General features: G+C 41.8%; 1 protein-coding gene across 2 annotated transcripts in view; it reads right to left on the bottom strand.

Moving 5' to 3' along the window:
* Window positions 1–16,096, bottom strand: part of LOC123757613 (uncharacterized) — a 159,940-nt gene that overhangs the window by 19,569 nt on the left and 124,275 nt on the right. For both annotated transcript variants that reach the window (XM_045741423.2, XM_045741422.2), the window contains one exon: window positions 8,273–8,410. In XM_045741423.2, the coding sequence (XP_045597379.1) occupies window positions 8,273–8,410 (138 nt within the window). The remainder of the gene's footprint in view (window positions 1–8,272; window positions 8,411–16,096) is intronic.

Here is a 16,096-nt window from a genome sequence, read left to right as displayed (position 1 = left end):
ATCTTCATAGTTTTTTACCTTGTTGCTTTAAAACTGCACTGTATTTATTGCTACCCAATCTCCCAATCTTTATGTACCCAATCTGAACATCTTTATCATTGCGATCATTGCTGTCTTCTTATATGTACTGTCAATCTGCTGCATAGTGTCTATTAATCTTGTTAAAATTACCAATCAAGCTGTCAATGTAATCAATCAGAGCTTTAATATACCAATGTGCTTTAATATACTTACTAATCTCTCTCATCTCATTTTTTTTTCTTGCAATGTATTTGTTATCATTTTATTAATTCTGATAGAATTTACCTACTTAAAATTATCTGTTAGATTAACCCTCAAACCGCAAGGGGCCCAAATGGAATATGGGAAAGGGTGGTCATTAAGACGAGATCTTTCAAAAGAAGATAGAGAGAAGCTGAAACTGAACCTCGCCGAGGCAAAACATTTAAATGAGAGCAGGAATGAAGAAGAAATAAATTCTTTTTTCTACAAAGTGATAGGGGTAGGCAAACCAGTAAAGTGGTACATAAAGGCAAACCAACAAAATCAAAAGAGAGAGGGGGAGTGAAGAATAAGGAGAGGGGGAACAAGTTCCTGAAGATTGCATACACCAACATAGATGGAGTGAGATCGAAGATACTGGAGTTAAGTGATGTAATACAGCTGCAGACACCAGACATTGTTGCACTCACGGAGACAAAACTTGAAGATGTAATTTTAAATGAGGTCATATTCCCGAGGGGCTACTCAATTTGGAGACGGGACAGAAAAATTAGGAAAGGCGGTGGCGTTGCTGTGCTGGTAAAAGAACACCTAAAGGTGAAGGAAATAATGACTGCCAATCCACAAGAAGTTGACATAATAGCACTAGAGATCTGCTATGAGGATGATAAACTAATGATGATAAATGCATATGGTCCACCGCCAAGCAGCACATGGTCAAAGGAGGAGCTAGATAGTAAACGTGAAGGTCTTATAACAATAATGAGAGAGATTATAGCGAGAGCGGATAACGATAGATCACGACTGTTGATAGTCGGTGACTTCAACTTGAAATCCATAGACTGGGAAGCATATGAAGCTAAAACAGAAGATTTTTGGACCTGTAAATTTGTAGACCTCATCCTGGAAACATTCTTGTATCAACATGTTAAACAAGCTACGAGGATGAGGGAAGGGGACGTTCCCTCCATGCTAGATTTGATATTTACCAGGAAGGAGGAAGAGATATTTGACATTCAGTACCTTCCTCCCTTGGGTAAAAGTGACCATGTCTTTTTGGGAATAAAGTATGCAATGCGTTATAAGCTGGAAGAAAATAAGGAGGTTGAAGCAGTTGAAAAACCAGACTTCAGGAGAGGACATTATGGTGACCTTAGAAATTTTTTTAGTGAGTATAATTGGACAGACTTGATGCTAGGCAAGGAAGTGAATGAGATGTATGGCAAGTTTTGTGAAATATATGATAAAGGCACAAAAAAATTTATACCAAAACAGAGATGCAGAACTAGGAAACAGGATTGGTTCAATAGAAATTGCGAGAGGGCTAGAGACCGAAAGACACAAAAATGGAATCAATACAGGAAGAGGCCGAACCCCCAAACATACCAGCGATACAAAGATGCGAGAAACAACTACACGGCAGTGAGGAGAGAGGCAGAAAGAAATTTTGAAAAAGGGATTGCGGACAAATGTAAAACAGAACCAGGTCTATTCTATAAATTCATAAACAACAAATTGCAGGTAAAGGATAATATTCAGAGGTTGAAAATGGGAAATAGATTCACGGAAGATGAAAAGGAAATGTGTGAAACACTAAACGAAAAGTTCCAAAGTGTGTTTGTACAAAATGAAATCTTTAGGGAACCAGATACAATAAGAATTCCAGAGAACAACATAGAACACATAGAGGTGTCTAGAGACGAAGTGGAAAAAATGCTCAAGGAGCTCGGTAAGAACAAAGCAGCTGGCCCAGACGGCGTTTCACCATGGGTTCTGAGAGAATGTGCATCTGAGCTCAGCATTCCACTTCACCTGATCTTTCAGGCATCCCTGTGTACAGGAATCGTAGCAGACGGGTGGAAACAGGCTAACATAGTTCCAATCTACAAAAGTGGCAGCAGGGAAGACCCCCTCAATTATAGACCTGTATCATTGACAAGTGTAATAGTGAAAGTATTGGAAAAACTAATCAAAACTAAATGGGTAGAACACCTAGAGAGAAATGATATAATATCAGACAGACAGTATGGTTTTCGATCTGGAAGATCCTGTGTATCGAATTTACTCAGTTTCTATGATCGAGCCACAGAGATATTACAGGAAAGAGATGGTTGGGTTGACTGCATCTATCTGGACCTAAAAAAGGCTTTCGACAGAGTTCCACATAAGAGGTTGTTCTGGAAACTGGAAAATATTGGAGGGGTGACAGGTAAGCTTCTATCATGGATGAAAAATTTTCTGACTGATAGAAAAATGAGGGCAGTAATCAGAGGCAATGTATCAGAATGGAGAAATGTCACAAGTGGAGTACCACAGGGTTCAGTTCTTGCACCAGTGATGTTTATTGTGTACATAAATGATCTACCAGTTGGTATACAGAATTATATGAACATGTTTGCTGATGATGCTAAGATAATAGGAAGGATAAGAAATTTAGATGACTGTCATGCCCTTCAAAAAGACCTGGACAAAATAAGTATATGGAGCACCACTTGGCAAATGGAATTTAATGTTAATAAATGTCATGTTATGGAATGTGGAATAGGAGAACATAGACCCCACACAACCTATATATTATGTGAGAAATCTTTAAAGAATTCTGATAAAGAAAGAGATCTAGGAGTGGTTCTAGATAGAAAACTATCACCTGAGGACCACATAAAGAATATTGTGCAAGGAGCCTATGCTATGCTTTCTAACTTCAGAATTGCATTTAAATACATGGATGGTGATATACTAAAGAAATTGTTCATGACTTTTGTTAGGCCAAAGCTAGAATATGCAGCTGTTGTGTGGTGCCCATATCTTAAGAAGCACATCAACAAACTGGAAAAGGTGCAAAGACATGCTACTAAGTGGCTCCCAGAACTGAAGGGCAAGAGCTACGAGGAGAGGTTAGAAGCATTAAATATGCCAAAACTAGAAGACAGAAGAAAAAGAGGTGATATGATCACTACATACAAAATAGTAACAGGAATTGACAAAATCGACAGGGAAGACTTCCTGAGACCTGGAACTTCAAGAACAAGAGGTCATAGATTTAAACTAGCTAAACACAGATGCCGAAGAAATATAAGAAAATTCACCTTCGCAAATAGAGTGGTAGACGGTTGGAACAAGTTAAGTGAGAAGGTGCTGGAGGCCAAGACCGTCAGTAATTTCAAAGCGTTATATGACAAAGAGTGCTGGGAAGACGGGACACCACGAGCGTAGCTCTCATCCTGTAACTACACTTAGGTAATTACACTTAGGTAATTACACCCACAGGCACAACAAAAAAAAATAAAAAAATTCTTTCGTCTCATAGAAGTGTTCATTTTTGTTCCCTGATCACGGAAAAAATAACAAAAAAATCGTAAATGGCATATTTTAGCCGCAATAGGGTAGAAAAGTGTGGCAAAAAAGGGGTGTTGGCAGAGCCTTTGCCAGACGAGGTCTACTCCGCCCGAGCTGTTAGACGGCAGTTGCCACAAATATATTATTACCTAATTATTTCAATGTCTCTGATTTTTTCTTAGGTTTTTTGCAGTAATATTATTCCATACAGGGAATTGGGGTATATTTATATTATAAAATGTGTGAACCATCGCTGTACTCAAAATTATGGTGTGCATATTAGTGATTCAATTATTATGTTCATAAAACAATAAACAAATAGTTTTGCTGTTGTTACACTATATACACAGGTTATATATATGAATTTGCATGTTTTGTACACCATAACGAACTACTAAGTTGGTCTTGTGAGTGTTACGACCCTGGGTTCTCCAGTAAAAACCAGAGGTCAAAACTTGAGCTATTAAACTTTCTGATAGTACAGTTGAGTGCATCACGAACGGCAATTGTTTGTATCTTCCCTGTCAGACGTAAGACTATTATTGTTTCTCAAAGAGCATTTAAAGACTGAGCTGGGGGTTGATTATTAAATAATAACATAGGCACCAACTTTGCTTACTAATACTTTCTAATCATTTGTAAAGTAACAATACGTTGCATAGGGGAAGATCTTTAATGTGCTTAGCTGCACGATCAATTAGGCTCCTTCCGGCACCACGACATGGGAGGCCTAGCTGGTCGCTAGGAGGTTCCTCCTCTGGCTGGCGTTCGTGCGCACGAGACCTACTCTGTGGCTGCACCCCTAATCTCCTCCCTTCTCCTCTTACTTATTTCCCTTACCCTAAGTTCCTGTACCATTAAGTTAAGTATTGTATGATTTCTAAGTGTAAATACTCTGGTAGTAACGATTGGTGAGACCTGGGGGTAGTAGTTGCCAGTGTTTTGGGTAACCCTAAGTGTTGTGTATTGTATTAGGGTACCACATGGTCTCACTACCCTAAGCTGCATCCAGCTTCAGTGCTTATCCAGTAGTACTTTACCCTAGCTTGTTATTAGTGTAAACCTTGTATCCTGCCTACGTGGACCAAGGCTTTTAACGTAAGATAGTGTGGTAAAGTTATTATTATTATTGTTATTGGTGTGAGTGTATATGGGGGGTTGTTAAGGGGTTAATAAATAAGTACATGAATTACAGAGTATCCCTTCTTCCTGCGTGGGAGCGCATTGATCAACCCTTAGACTAACATATATGGTCTAGTAGCAAGTTATTACTACTGTGGATAGTTTATTTTGGGGGCCGGGCCTTTTAGCTCTCCCATATTTGATACTCTGTCTTCTAACTACCCTTACCCCTTAGTAGTACCAGTTCCCCATAGAAGCACAACACACACCATTATTTATAACAGTGAGTCAAAAAGCAACGAGGAGTGATCGCCAAACACCAGCGAGCCACTCACTGCCACTCCCTCAATACCACCTCACTCACCCTCATTCACTTCTCAGAATACTGTTTCTGTATTTATTCACTATACACAAACGCTATATATACGTATTTACATGTTTTGTTCACCATAACTGTACATCTAAGCTTGAATGGTGAGTAAAGGCCATAAGACGTAGCTACTCACACAGTCAACTGATCGGCGGCCGCCCTCAAGGCCAGACGCACTAATATTTGTCCGTCAACAATATTGTTTGTGGTGTTATTACGCTATATACATACATTATATATAAGTATCTACCTGTTTTATTCACCATACCTGAACAAATAAGCTGGTATGGTGCCCAAAGACCATAGTGGCCATCAGTAAACAACATGCCAATTCGTGCAGACGACACTCCTCCCTTACCAAAATGGCGGCTCCCAACCTACTCCTCTCGCTGTTACCTCACACTATACACACGTTATATATAAGTATCTACATTTGTGTTCACCATATCGAACCACTAAGCTGGTATAGTGAGTGCACTCAATAAATGGTGGCCACACACAGTCAGAAAACGACGCCACAACCCTCCCTCCCACAGCCTTACTCCTCCCTCCATGGAGCACAGCGCTAAATATCACCACAATCCTGCTATTATCAGAATCCTGGTCAGTTTTATCACAGTCAGGGGGCTTCAGTAATACTATCACTGCTTCACTGCTAAATAATAGCAGTATCATTTATATTATGGTATTTGTAGGCGATGCTGTGGTCACAAGCTGAACAGCGGTGCTGTGAGCTCGTGCTGCGTGCGCCAGCCTTGGTGGCTTGCTCAATACTGACGCTGTAACACCCAAGAATGTTGGCCTGGATTTTTTTTCTAGGTAGCATCTGGCAACTATCGGTTGTGGCTGTACTATAGCTGCCCCTATCCCAGGCGGGGCGTTTAAATTATAGCGCTAGACACGAAATCATATATAAATGATGTGCGCGGTTTCGGTTTTGTCACTGATATCATTTATATATGATATGCGCGGTTTGAGGGTTAAGGACCTGCCCGAAACGCTGCATGTACTAGTGGCTTTACAAGAGTGCAATTACTGTACTATGCTATGTATTCTCACAAACCCAATGTACCTTTTTGTATATAAATAAATAAAATAAAATAAATAAATAAATAATAAATAAATAAATAAATAAATAAATAAATAGATATTCTAAAAAAAGCGAGAGTAACCCCTGTCCACAAATGTGGTGATCCCACTTGATGTTAACAACTTCAGACCTATATCAATTTTGTCAAACTTATCAAAAATATTTGAAAAACTAATCTATAAGCTGCTTTACTCTTATCTAGCCAAACTCAATATACTTAGTTCTTGTCTATATGGCTTCAGACCCCAAAAAAGCACTAACGATGCACTTATTAGTATGATTAACTTGATACATACATCTCTTGATAAAAATGAGTTCCCTGTTGGGTTATTTGTAGACCTGCGTAAAGCTTTTGACACTGTTAACCACCAAAACCTTCTTATTAAATTACATCATTATGGAGTCAGAGGACACTCCCCGCAATATCTCAAATCTTACCTTACTGACAGGCTCCAGTATGTTTCTGTGAATAATTCAATTTCTCCCACCCTACCCATCAACATTGGTGTTCCTCAGGGGAGCATACTTGGCCCTCTCCTCTTTTTCATCTACATTAATGACCTTCCAAATGCCTCCCAACATTTTAAATCAATTCTATTTGCTGACAATACGACCTTCATTTACTCTAGTCCTGACCCCCTTGCTCTAAACGTCACAATGAATACTGAGCTAAATAAAGTCCATCACTGGCTAACTGCTAACAAACACACCCTCAATATTGACAAAACTTTCTATATTTTGTTTGGCAATAAATCCTCAAATCAAATAAATCTCAGGATTAACAATACCCAAATTTGTAACAAAGTAGATGGCAAATTCCTTGGCGTTCTCATTGACGCAAAGCTGAATTTCCAGGGACACATTCTAAATATATCAAAAAAGTTTCGAAAACTGTTGGCATTCTTTCTAAGATCAGATATTATGTACCTTGCCCTGCCCTGGTGACACTATTATTCTCTCATCTATCCTTATCTCAACTACGTTATTTGTGCTTGGGGTTCTACTACAGAAAATCATTTATGTCCTCTAATTACTCAACACAAAGCTGCTATTAGGACAATATCTCACTCTGGCCCCAGACATCACTCGGTACCCTTACTCAAATCTCTGAATATGTTAGATATTAAGTCCCTGCATATCCTCTCATGTGTATTTTATATATATAAAAGGCTGAACTGTAATGTCAGTCCTGACCTTAAAAGCTTCCTAGAAGGTTGTAACAGATCCCATGAGTACCACACCAGAAACAAATACCTATTTGATATTCCAAGAGTACGACTTAGTCAAACTAGAAATGCTTTACAAATCAAGGGACCTCGAATGTGGAATGACCTTCCCAATTATGTTAAAGACTGTACCTCTCCCAACCAGTTTAAGATAAAAACTAAGTACTACCTAATTAACTCAATATAACCTACCTCACCCCCAAAATGTCAACCCATGTCTTCTATTTTAAACAATGCTGTTTTGTTGACCAAACTGTATTTTTGTATTTTTCTGCCATGTTTCCCCCCCCCCACCCCTTCTTTTCCATTCTTTTCTTATTTTTTCTCAACACAATTTATACTTTAATTTCAATTAGTATTACGTTTTAGTTTTAGTGTTTTTCCTGCCCGAAACGCTTTGCGTAATAGTGGCTTTAGGCATTGTATGTACTAGCTCTATCTATAAATCCATCAACTTTTGTACCTTGTATGTATGTACCTTACCTGAATAAAAAATTATTTATTTACTTATTTATTTATAATTAAAGCAAAATTCTGTATACAGTATATTATATACAGCATGCCTTTTCTAAGGTATATAAAGATAGAGTATGATTCATTATTGTGCAATTATTACTTCAGATAACAATGAAAAATTCTTGATTTATATTACTAAAAAAAATGCATTAACCTGTTGCATCAAATCCATCACCACAACGAATTGGGGTCGGTTCCAAATGGTTCACCGGATCGAAGTTGCACTATTCATGGACATTTATTATGTTATAAAACCAATATATTATTGTTTGTACTCCATTTAGGTCAGAATACAGGTCACCATCTTCATTACTTTACAGATGCTGTAAAGCACTAGTTCCACTTTCTCATACATGTATTGACTTATTTCTGATCCTAGTTATCACTTACAGATGGTTTTGTCCTGTAGATGGTCAGCATACTTGATGGCAAGGTGGTGCAGGTGGGAGATGCAGAGGTGGTACTTAGAGTGCCAATCACAGCGGTTAACGACCAGCTTCAACAGCCGCACCATATCTCGCAAGTGGCCTGTAAAAACATCATAGTCAGTAGATTACAGGGTCATTATAATAATTATGAAAGCAAAGTCATCAGCAGAATGCACAGTTTATATTACTCTTACCTCCACCTACATATTGTGATCCTTAATAACATGGATAAAGTTTGTTAAAACCTGGAAATCACCATGATTCCCCAATGCTTGTGAAACAATAATCTACATGTTCAGTATGTATTACAGAGCTTAATGTAAATGCCAGAAAATAGAGAAACTCAAATATATAAAAATTACTTTTCTCAGCAACCTACTATAAAATGTAAAATACTGGGACGTTTAGACTCTTTCTTCACCTAAAGAGAGATAAGTATAATACAAAAAACCAGCGTTGAATGTAATGAAATGCGATTTTCTGGGTGAGCCCCAGAGGCTCCCTGGAGTTTATCGGGCTAATGTATGTTATATTAGACCGGGATATTAGCTAAGGAGTTCAAACCTACCAGGGATCAGCGCCAGAACCTCGCCCCTTTAAGGGGGCATATCAGTATAAATTAAAAGTTGTTCAATTTGCTTATAAAATTTTTTATGAAATGGTTATAGAAAGGGCTGCAACTGGTCCAAGTTTCACCATCACACCCTAAACAGAAAAGGAGAAAAAAAATACACAACGTATTATGCAACGAATGTTCAACATTCTCAAATAATCTCAGGGAACACATGTGTCAACTAAAATGTCTACTATGTGCTGTAGAAGCACAAACTCTTGTAATAATTGTAATATGTATGTGCAATATATTTACATGTAAAATTTTTTTTTTTTTCTCTTTTTTTTTTTCTTTTTTTTTTTTCTTTTTTTTCTTTTTTTTTTTGGCCAATTTTTTTTTTCTCGTTTGTTATCAAGGGATTTGCATGAAACTTGCACACCTTGCTCAATGGATGCCTATCTGCAAGGGTGCTAATTATGAACGAAATCTGTCGAAGTCAAGCTCAGCTACAGGTGGCCGAACTTGGATCTTTATTTTACTCTGGAAAGTAATTTACACCTTCAAAGTACTTCAGAGCTTTCATTTATTAATCAATTTACATGCAAATTACACCTTATATGTAGAGTTTGTGCTTCTACAAACCTATTGAGACATTTAAGTCCAAAGTCCATTTGTTGATTTTATAAAAATTTATAAACATCATATATTGCATATTTTTGGAAGGGTAACTTTGAATAATTATATTATTGCACTAAACACTTTTTTGATAAAACTGATCACTACAATCCTTTATTATGTGCTACATTTAATATCTGAGTGTTATAGAAATGATTTTAGTTGACACATGTGTTCCCTGAAACTATTTGAAAATGTTGAAAATTCGTTGCATAATACGTTGTGTATTTTTTTTTCTCCTTTTCTGTTTAGGGTGTGATGCTGAAACTTGGACCAGTTGCAGCCCTTTCTATAACCCTTTCATAAATAAATTTATAAACAAATTGAACAATTTTTACGAAACCCGTAATAAGCCCCCTTAAGAGAGGTTTCAGGGAGCAATGGCCCTGAAGAAACCCCTTGTGGCTGGGGTTTTTCCTTATCTGCCATCGACCGGGGTCAGGCACCCAGAAAAGTAGGCATAACAAAACAAACCCCACATGGTAAAAACTAAAACAAAAACCGAACAGAGAGGTAGAAACTCCCAACAATCCCAAGGAAACAAGCAAACAAGCAAACATCACGCTTTACTGCCTCGCCAATTGTCCGCACAGCCCTCCCTGCCCCGAGAGGCGGAGGGGGGAGCCCCGGACCTACTGCGCTGGGTGCCTAGCACAAGTTCGGAAGCTAAGCTTCAACCAACGCGAAAAAACTGCCGACAGGTGGGCGGGAGGGTTGCCAGGGAGCCTCCGGGGCTCACTCAGAAAATGGCGTTTCATTACATTCAACGCTGGTTTTCTGTGGGGAGCCCCTACGGCTTCCTGGAGCTTCATACACAAAGAGAAGGAAATGAAAAGGCTGACCCGGGAGGCAGCCGCCACAAACTCCGCAACGCGAAGCCGAAACAACAGGCTGCAACCTGCGACCCAAGGCAACAAGAACGCACAGGAGCAGACACGCCCATAAAGAATGGGCGGCCAAGAACCTGTGCGACCCTTAAATCCCTGCGCCCGAAATGAGCCCTAAACGTCACCAACACAGCAGCAAAAGCTGCAAACGTCCAAACAGCACGGGCGCAAGGACAGACCGCAGGTTGGAAGACAAAAACTCTGCGGACAACCTGGGAGACCCGAGCCCTGAAACAGGGAACGACGGAACCGAATCAACCCAAAGCACATCCCCAGACACAGTACGCAGGTAACAGCAAAAAAAAAAAAAACGCAACTGGACAACACAGGACGCACCCCGGGCCAAACCAATCAAGCATCAATAACCCAAGGACCCCTTCGGAAAGCAGCCTTCTTGACCGTCACCAGAAGAACGGAGAAAGGCTGCAAATGTACAAACCTACCACCAGTACCAAAGAGCAGAAACCTGAACCGAAGGGGCTACCACAAACTGAGGAGAAGATAAGAGGGCACCCTGATCAAGGACCAGGATGACTCAACCAACGCATGAACAGGCCGGAGGTGAAACAAAACACGAGAAAGCATACGGAACGGGGCAGATGTGACGTCCACCCTGAACACAAGCCAGAGCGGCTCTACCTGCGCCGCACTAAACGAGGCGACAGTAAGAAACATCAAATAATTGTAGTCCTGAAAACCCAAGAAAGGACAAGACAACCCGATGCGAAAGAGAAGACAACCTACAAAGAGCAAGAAAAGTGCATAGAAACACCAGAACGTCATACTTATCGCCAAGACGAAGCTTGCACGTGGGACACCGTCAACAAAGCCAGAGATACCCATCTCTGTGGGTATCACCACAGAGATGGTGATACCCACACCAAAATACCAGAGGCGAAGAGCAGAGGAGAAGGCCGAACCAGTCAGATACAGGATTGATTCGATCTGCCGAAAGAGGAGGGGCCGCGGGAAAATGCCTCGGGTTCGGACACCTATCAAGCAGTGTCTGAAAATAAAGCTGGGCCGGCAACCAAGGAATCATAAGGACTACTCTCGTGGGAAAAGGCTCCAACCGAGCTAGAACCCAAAGCAATAGCTGGACCGGGAGAAGAGGAACAAGTACCCCTACCTCGACCAGTCCTGCCGAAAAGCATCCACTGTGAATGCCTCGCAGGTGGGAAAGGGCGCCACATAAAATGGGCGACGCCTAGACCACGCCAACTCGAAGACGTCCATGGCCAGGAGTCCATACGTCCAGCAGAGCCAACGAAATGAGTCGGCGATGACTGGCCAAACCGCAAACAGAGGAATGAACAGAGACAGCTGTCCGCCAGGACATAGGACACACCCCGGACATGAACCTCACGGTTAGCCAAACCCCAAGAATCCAGCAAACGAGCCATTCTAAGGGACCAACCCCAAAGGTCAAACACCTAAGAGAAACCCTGTGGTTCCAGCAAAGAACCGCCAGAGAACAGTCCAAATGGAGCCGAATGGTAGAGCACCGAGTGACCTAAACCCTCCGAAGCGCAAACCAGACAGCCACGAACTCCCGAACAGTGCTGAGAGCCCGACGGACGGACAGACCCCACCATCCCCGGCTGACCTTGTAAGCACTGGTCACAAAGCTCCAGCCGAGAGATGACCCGTCATTGAACACATCGAGCAAAGGCTCGGAAAGGTGCCAAGGCACGGAACCCCGAAAACCCCAAAGAGGAAGCTGGTGACGCAGCACCAACAGTGCTGCGTCATCAAGCAGAAAACCCAGGCAGGGACAAACAGAACCAGAACTGCTAGCAGGCATCCCCCACAGCCCCGGAAACCCGCAACAGAAGGTCCCGGGCAAAACCGTTGTCCACGCACTCTGCCCTTAACCACTTAATTGTGCCAAACGAGTATTCTCGGTCGGCGGGAAACTGCGCCAACTAAGAAAACTCTTTTTGATTTTTCGGTACCAATTCTAAATGTGTACGAGGTTGGTTGTGTACAAAATGGATTCTTAGGGCCTCTAGTGAGAGGCAGCCATCTTGGAAAAAATTCCCAGAATGCCCTGGGGCTGCTGGCTGGGTTAGTACTGAATGAGCAACCATGGGTGGCACATGCGTCTCTGGCTCCCAAACACCTGTCCGACGCTACTGTGTTGAAAGATAACGCTCTGTCAGTGAAATTCAAACCTTAATGTTTGAAGAATATAAGGGTCATAATATTGGTGAAGCTAGGCATAATATGGACCTAACACTAAGGTCGGATACAAGTGATACAGCACCTATGAGGACGATACAGCGAGCGTATCCAGTTGTAGCTCTGAGTGTCACCCTCGCAATCCTATGCTAACTCCAATATATTTAGATGATACATAGATGAATCGTTTTCTGCGTTCAGTGATGATGCATCTGATACAAGTAGCGAAGATGAACAGTGTTAGCAGCTTCCATGGTGGTGTTTTCCATAGATATTTTCAAGAATACCTGAATTTCTTTCTGAGTGATGGACACTCCTTGAGGCAAGCTGAATCTCTTCCTATGTGGGACCATACAAAGCAATCTTTTCAAGACTACCTTACAAATTGATCTTTTCCTATAATCTTTTCAATACTACCTTATGCTTTACAAGCTTGGCTACATACAACCTACAAGTATTAAAGTCAAGGGTGTTTGTGAGTGCATTATTTGCAAGCACACAGAATGAAGAAACAGGAAGAGAAAATTTATCTGTAACTGGTGCACTGAGAGTGAAGTCGCGCTGTGTACCATGGACTATTTCATTGATTATTACTCACTTCCAAAGTACTGAGTGTGTAATACAGTGTGTTACTGTGTAAATATTGTATGAAACTGTACATATTGTAATTTTAGTGAATTTTTAACAGGTAATATTACGACAATAAACATTTATTGTATACACATTACTGACACATGTATCACAGTTCCATGGAACATCATGAACGTTCTACTGTATACATATTGTAAAGGACAAAAATATGCATGATATACGTTAAAAAAATGAATAAAACCCCATTGGAAATACACAAAACAAATAATTGAAAATATATTTGTGGCAACACCACGTGCTTGAATGGCCCGCGTGACCGTGTCTGGGTGATTCACGCACGGGCGACCAGGCCCTGATGACGTCACAGTGCACCTTGTCCACATTCCCACAGCCAAAGTAAGTGGAATTTGGTATTTATTTTTACATAGACATGTTCAGGGAAAAAAAATTATCATTTTACGAAGAAAAAATAATTTTGGGGAACACTTTATTTCATGCGCACCAGGGAAATTTCACAATAAACTTGGCTCAGCACGGTGGTTAAAGAAAAAGAAGAGTCCAGAGGAAAGACAGCAAAGAAAGGGCTGCTGGTAAGACCCAAAAGCCTCTGTAGGAGGATCAGGCTCGAAAACCCCCGTTTCCAACTCGAGCGGGGCAGCCCCCGAAGCTGCCCGAGTCTCGGCACCAACTAAACCCCGAAACCCGTAGACGGTCAGGAGCCGGGAACAGGGAGGGAAAGGGGTGAAAACGGGGCAGCCCATGGGCATCCAGGTGGGAACCAACCTAGCACATTGCAGCAACCTAAACCAAGCTTGCATAGCAGATGCCACTTGTACTCTGAATAGTTAGGACATCGGAAGAGTACTGGAAAACATTGCAAGACTCTGGGTCAAAGTGTCAGTGACCCAATAGGCAGCATGATGGAGGTAAAAGAGGCGACTGTCACCCTGAGACAAGGGCACAGCACCCAACGAACCCACACAAGACTGGTTGGAACCCGAAAGACATACACTGGTCCACCGAGCCCCGACAGGGTTTTCCAGGGCCTGAAGGCTGACTGCTACAGGAAGCAAGGTGTTTCTAACATGTTAACACCCAAAGCTTATATAGGGTAGATGCACACACTAAAAACCCCTGCAACGTTTTGAATCACGGGGGCCTAGCAGAGGGCCACCAAACAATACCAATGGAACTATAGCCACACTAGGTAGACCCCACCAGGCAAATGAAAAATAAAAACAAAAGAAAAACCTCGCAAAAATACACCGTCCCCAGAGGCAACAGGAACCGGTCGCTGCCTAGGTAGCAACACCTTGATGCCCTAACCAGCACAATACCAGACCCTACTTAAGGCCAAACAAGGGCCCCAAGCCCCAGCTGGCCCTAAGGGCTAGGCAAATGCTGAGCAGCAAGAACCTCTATGGGAATGGTTCCTGAACGCCCCAGGGAAGATAACCTTGTCACGCAAGTGCAGTACTCACAGGGTGCTTAAGGAAGGAAGCCCCTAAGCGCATGCAGCCCCAGAACTGATGAGGAACATCTGGCCACCGCACAACACAAAACACAGCAGTGAGCGCCACGAAGGCAAATACCGCCTAGGAAACTGAGGCCAGAGAAGCGTCTGTCCCAGTTGACATTAGCTTACGAACTGGAGTGTTATGCAGCCAACGCGGTGAGGACCAGGGGACCCCCCATGGCTCCCGGTGAGGAGGGGAAGGCTGCACGGACGAGCGGCACAGCAGTAGTGTGCTACGTTTGCTTGTTTCCTAGGGATTGTAGGGAGTTCCACCTCTCTGTTTGGTTTTTGTTGTTAGTTTCTTACCATGTGGGGTTTGTTTTGTTATGCCTACCTTCCTGGGTGCCTAACCCTGGTCGATGGTAGATAAGGAAAACCCCCAACCACAAGGGGTTTTCCAGGGCCATTGCTCCCTGCAATCTCTCTGAAGGTACCAGGTTCTGGCTCATGGTCCCTGGTAGGTCTAAACTCCAAAGCTAATGTCCCAGTCTAATATACTGTAACCCCGCGATTATCCGGGATTCAAACATCCGGAAAACGCCCTTATACGGCCAAAATCATGATCGGATAAAGTTATCACAATATCCGGCCAAAATGGCCACAGGAACCGGATAAAAGCTGGTTTGGTTGGATGAAAATACGGCCATACCGTATTAATCCCGTCTCTGGCTCTAGACGCATGGTGGAGGAGGGGGGTGGGGTGGGTGGGTGGTGTTGGGAGGGTGGGAGGGGTGCGTCAGGAGGGACCACCTGGGTACAGGAATTACCATTAATTTTAGAACAATTAATCATAGCCAAAAACAAATTAAATAAGTACTAGTAATTATGTAATAACAAATAAATAAGTTTCCTAAAAGCATTGTGCACAGGCTGAAGTTTCCTTCAAAAATATTGTGAATTTTTTTCCTCCTGGCGGCCTACGTAACGCGCTATAACTGCCCCAAGTGGACCTGTCCAACACTGGTCAACCCATGTGCGTCCGTCCCTCATGTTATACACAGTGCTGCGCCATTAGTGAAATATTTTTTTAAATAACTTTTTTATTTTCATAGTAACTTTGAACATTTTTGGCCAAGACTATGTCTGGTAGCAGCATCAATCGTTCTGGAGGTGTTAAGAGGAAGAAAGTTGTCCTAACAATTAAAGACAAGTCACTGTTATACACCTCAACCAGTGCGGCCTCACAGTGTTGCACCTTTAGTGAAATATTTTTTTAAATAACTTTCTTAATTTTCATAGTAATTTTGAACATTTTTGGCGAAGAATATGTCTGGTAGCAGCATCAATCGTTCTGGAAGTGTTAAGAGGAAGAAGATTGTCCTAGCAATTAAAGACAAGTTACGTGTTGTTCAACAAGTGAGGCGTCACAGGCAGCCAAGCGCC

This window comes from Procambarus clarkii, chromosome 19 (genome assembly GCF_040958095.1).
Source record: "Procambarus clarkii isolate CNS0578487 chromosome 19, FALCON_Pclarkii_2.0, whole genome shotgun sequence".
NCBI lineage: Eukaryota > Metazoa > Arthropoda > Malacostraca > Decapoda > Cambaridae > Procambarus > Procambarus clarkii.
This window is presented reverse-complemented; position numbering and strand designations above follow the sequence as displayed.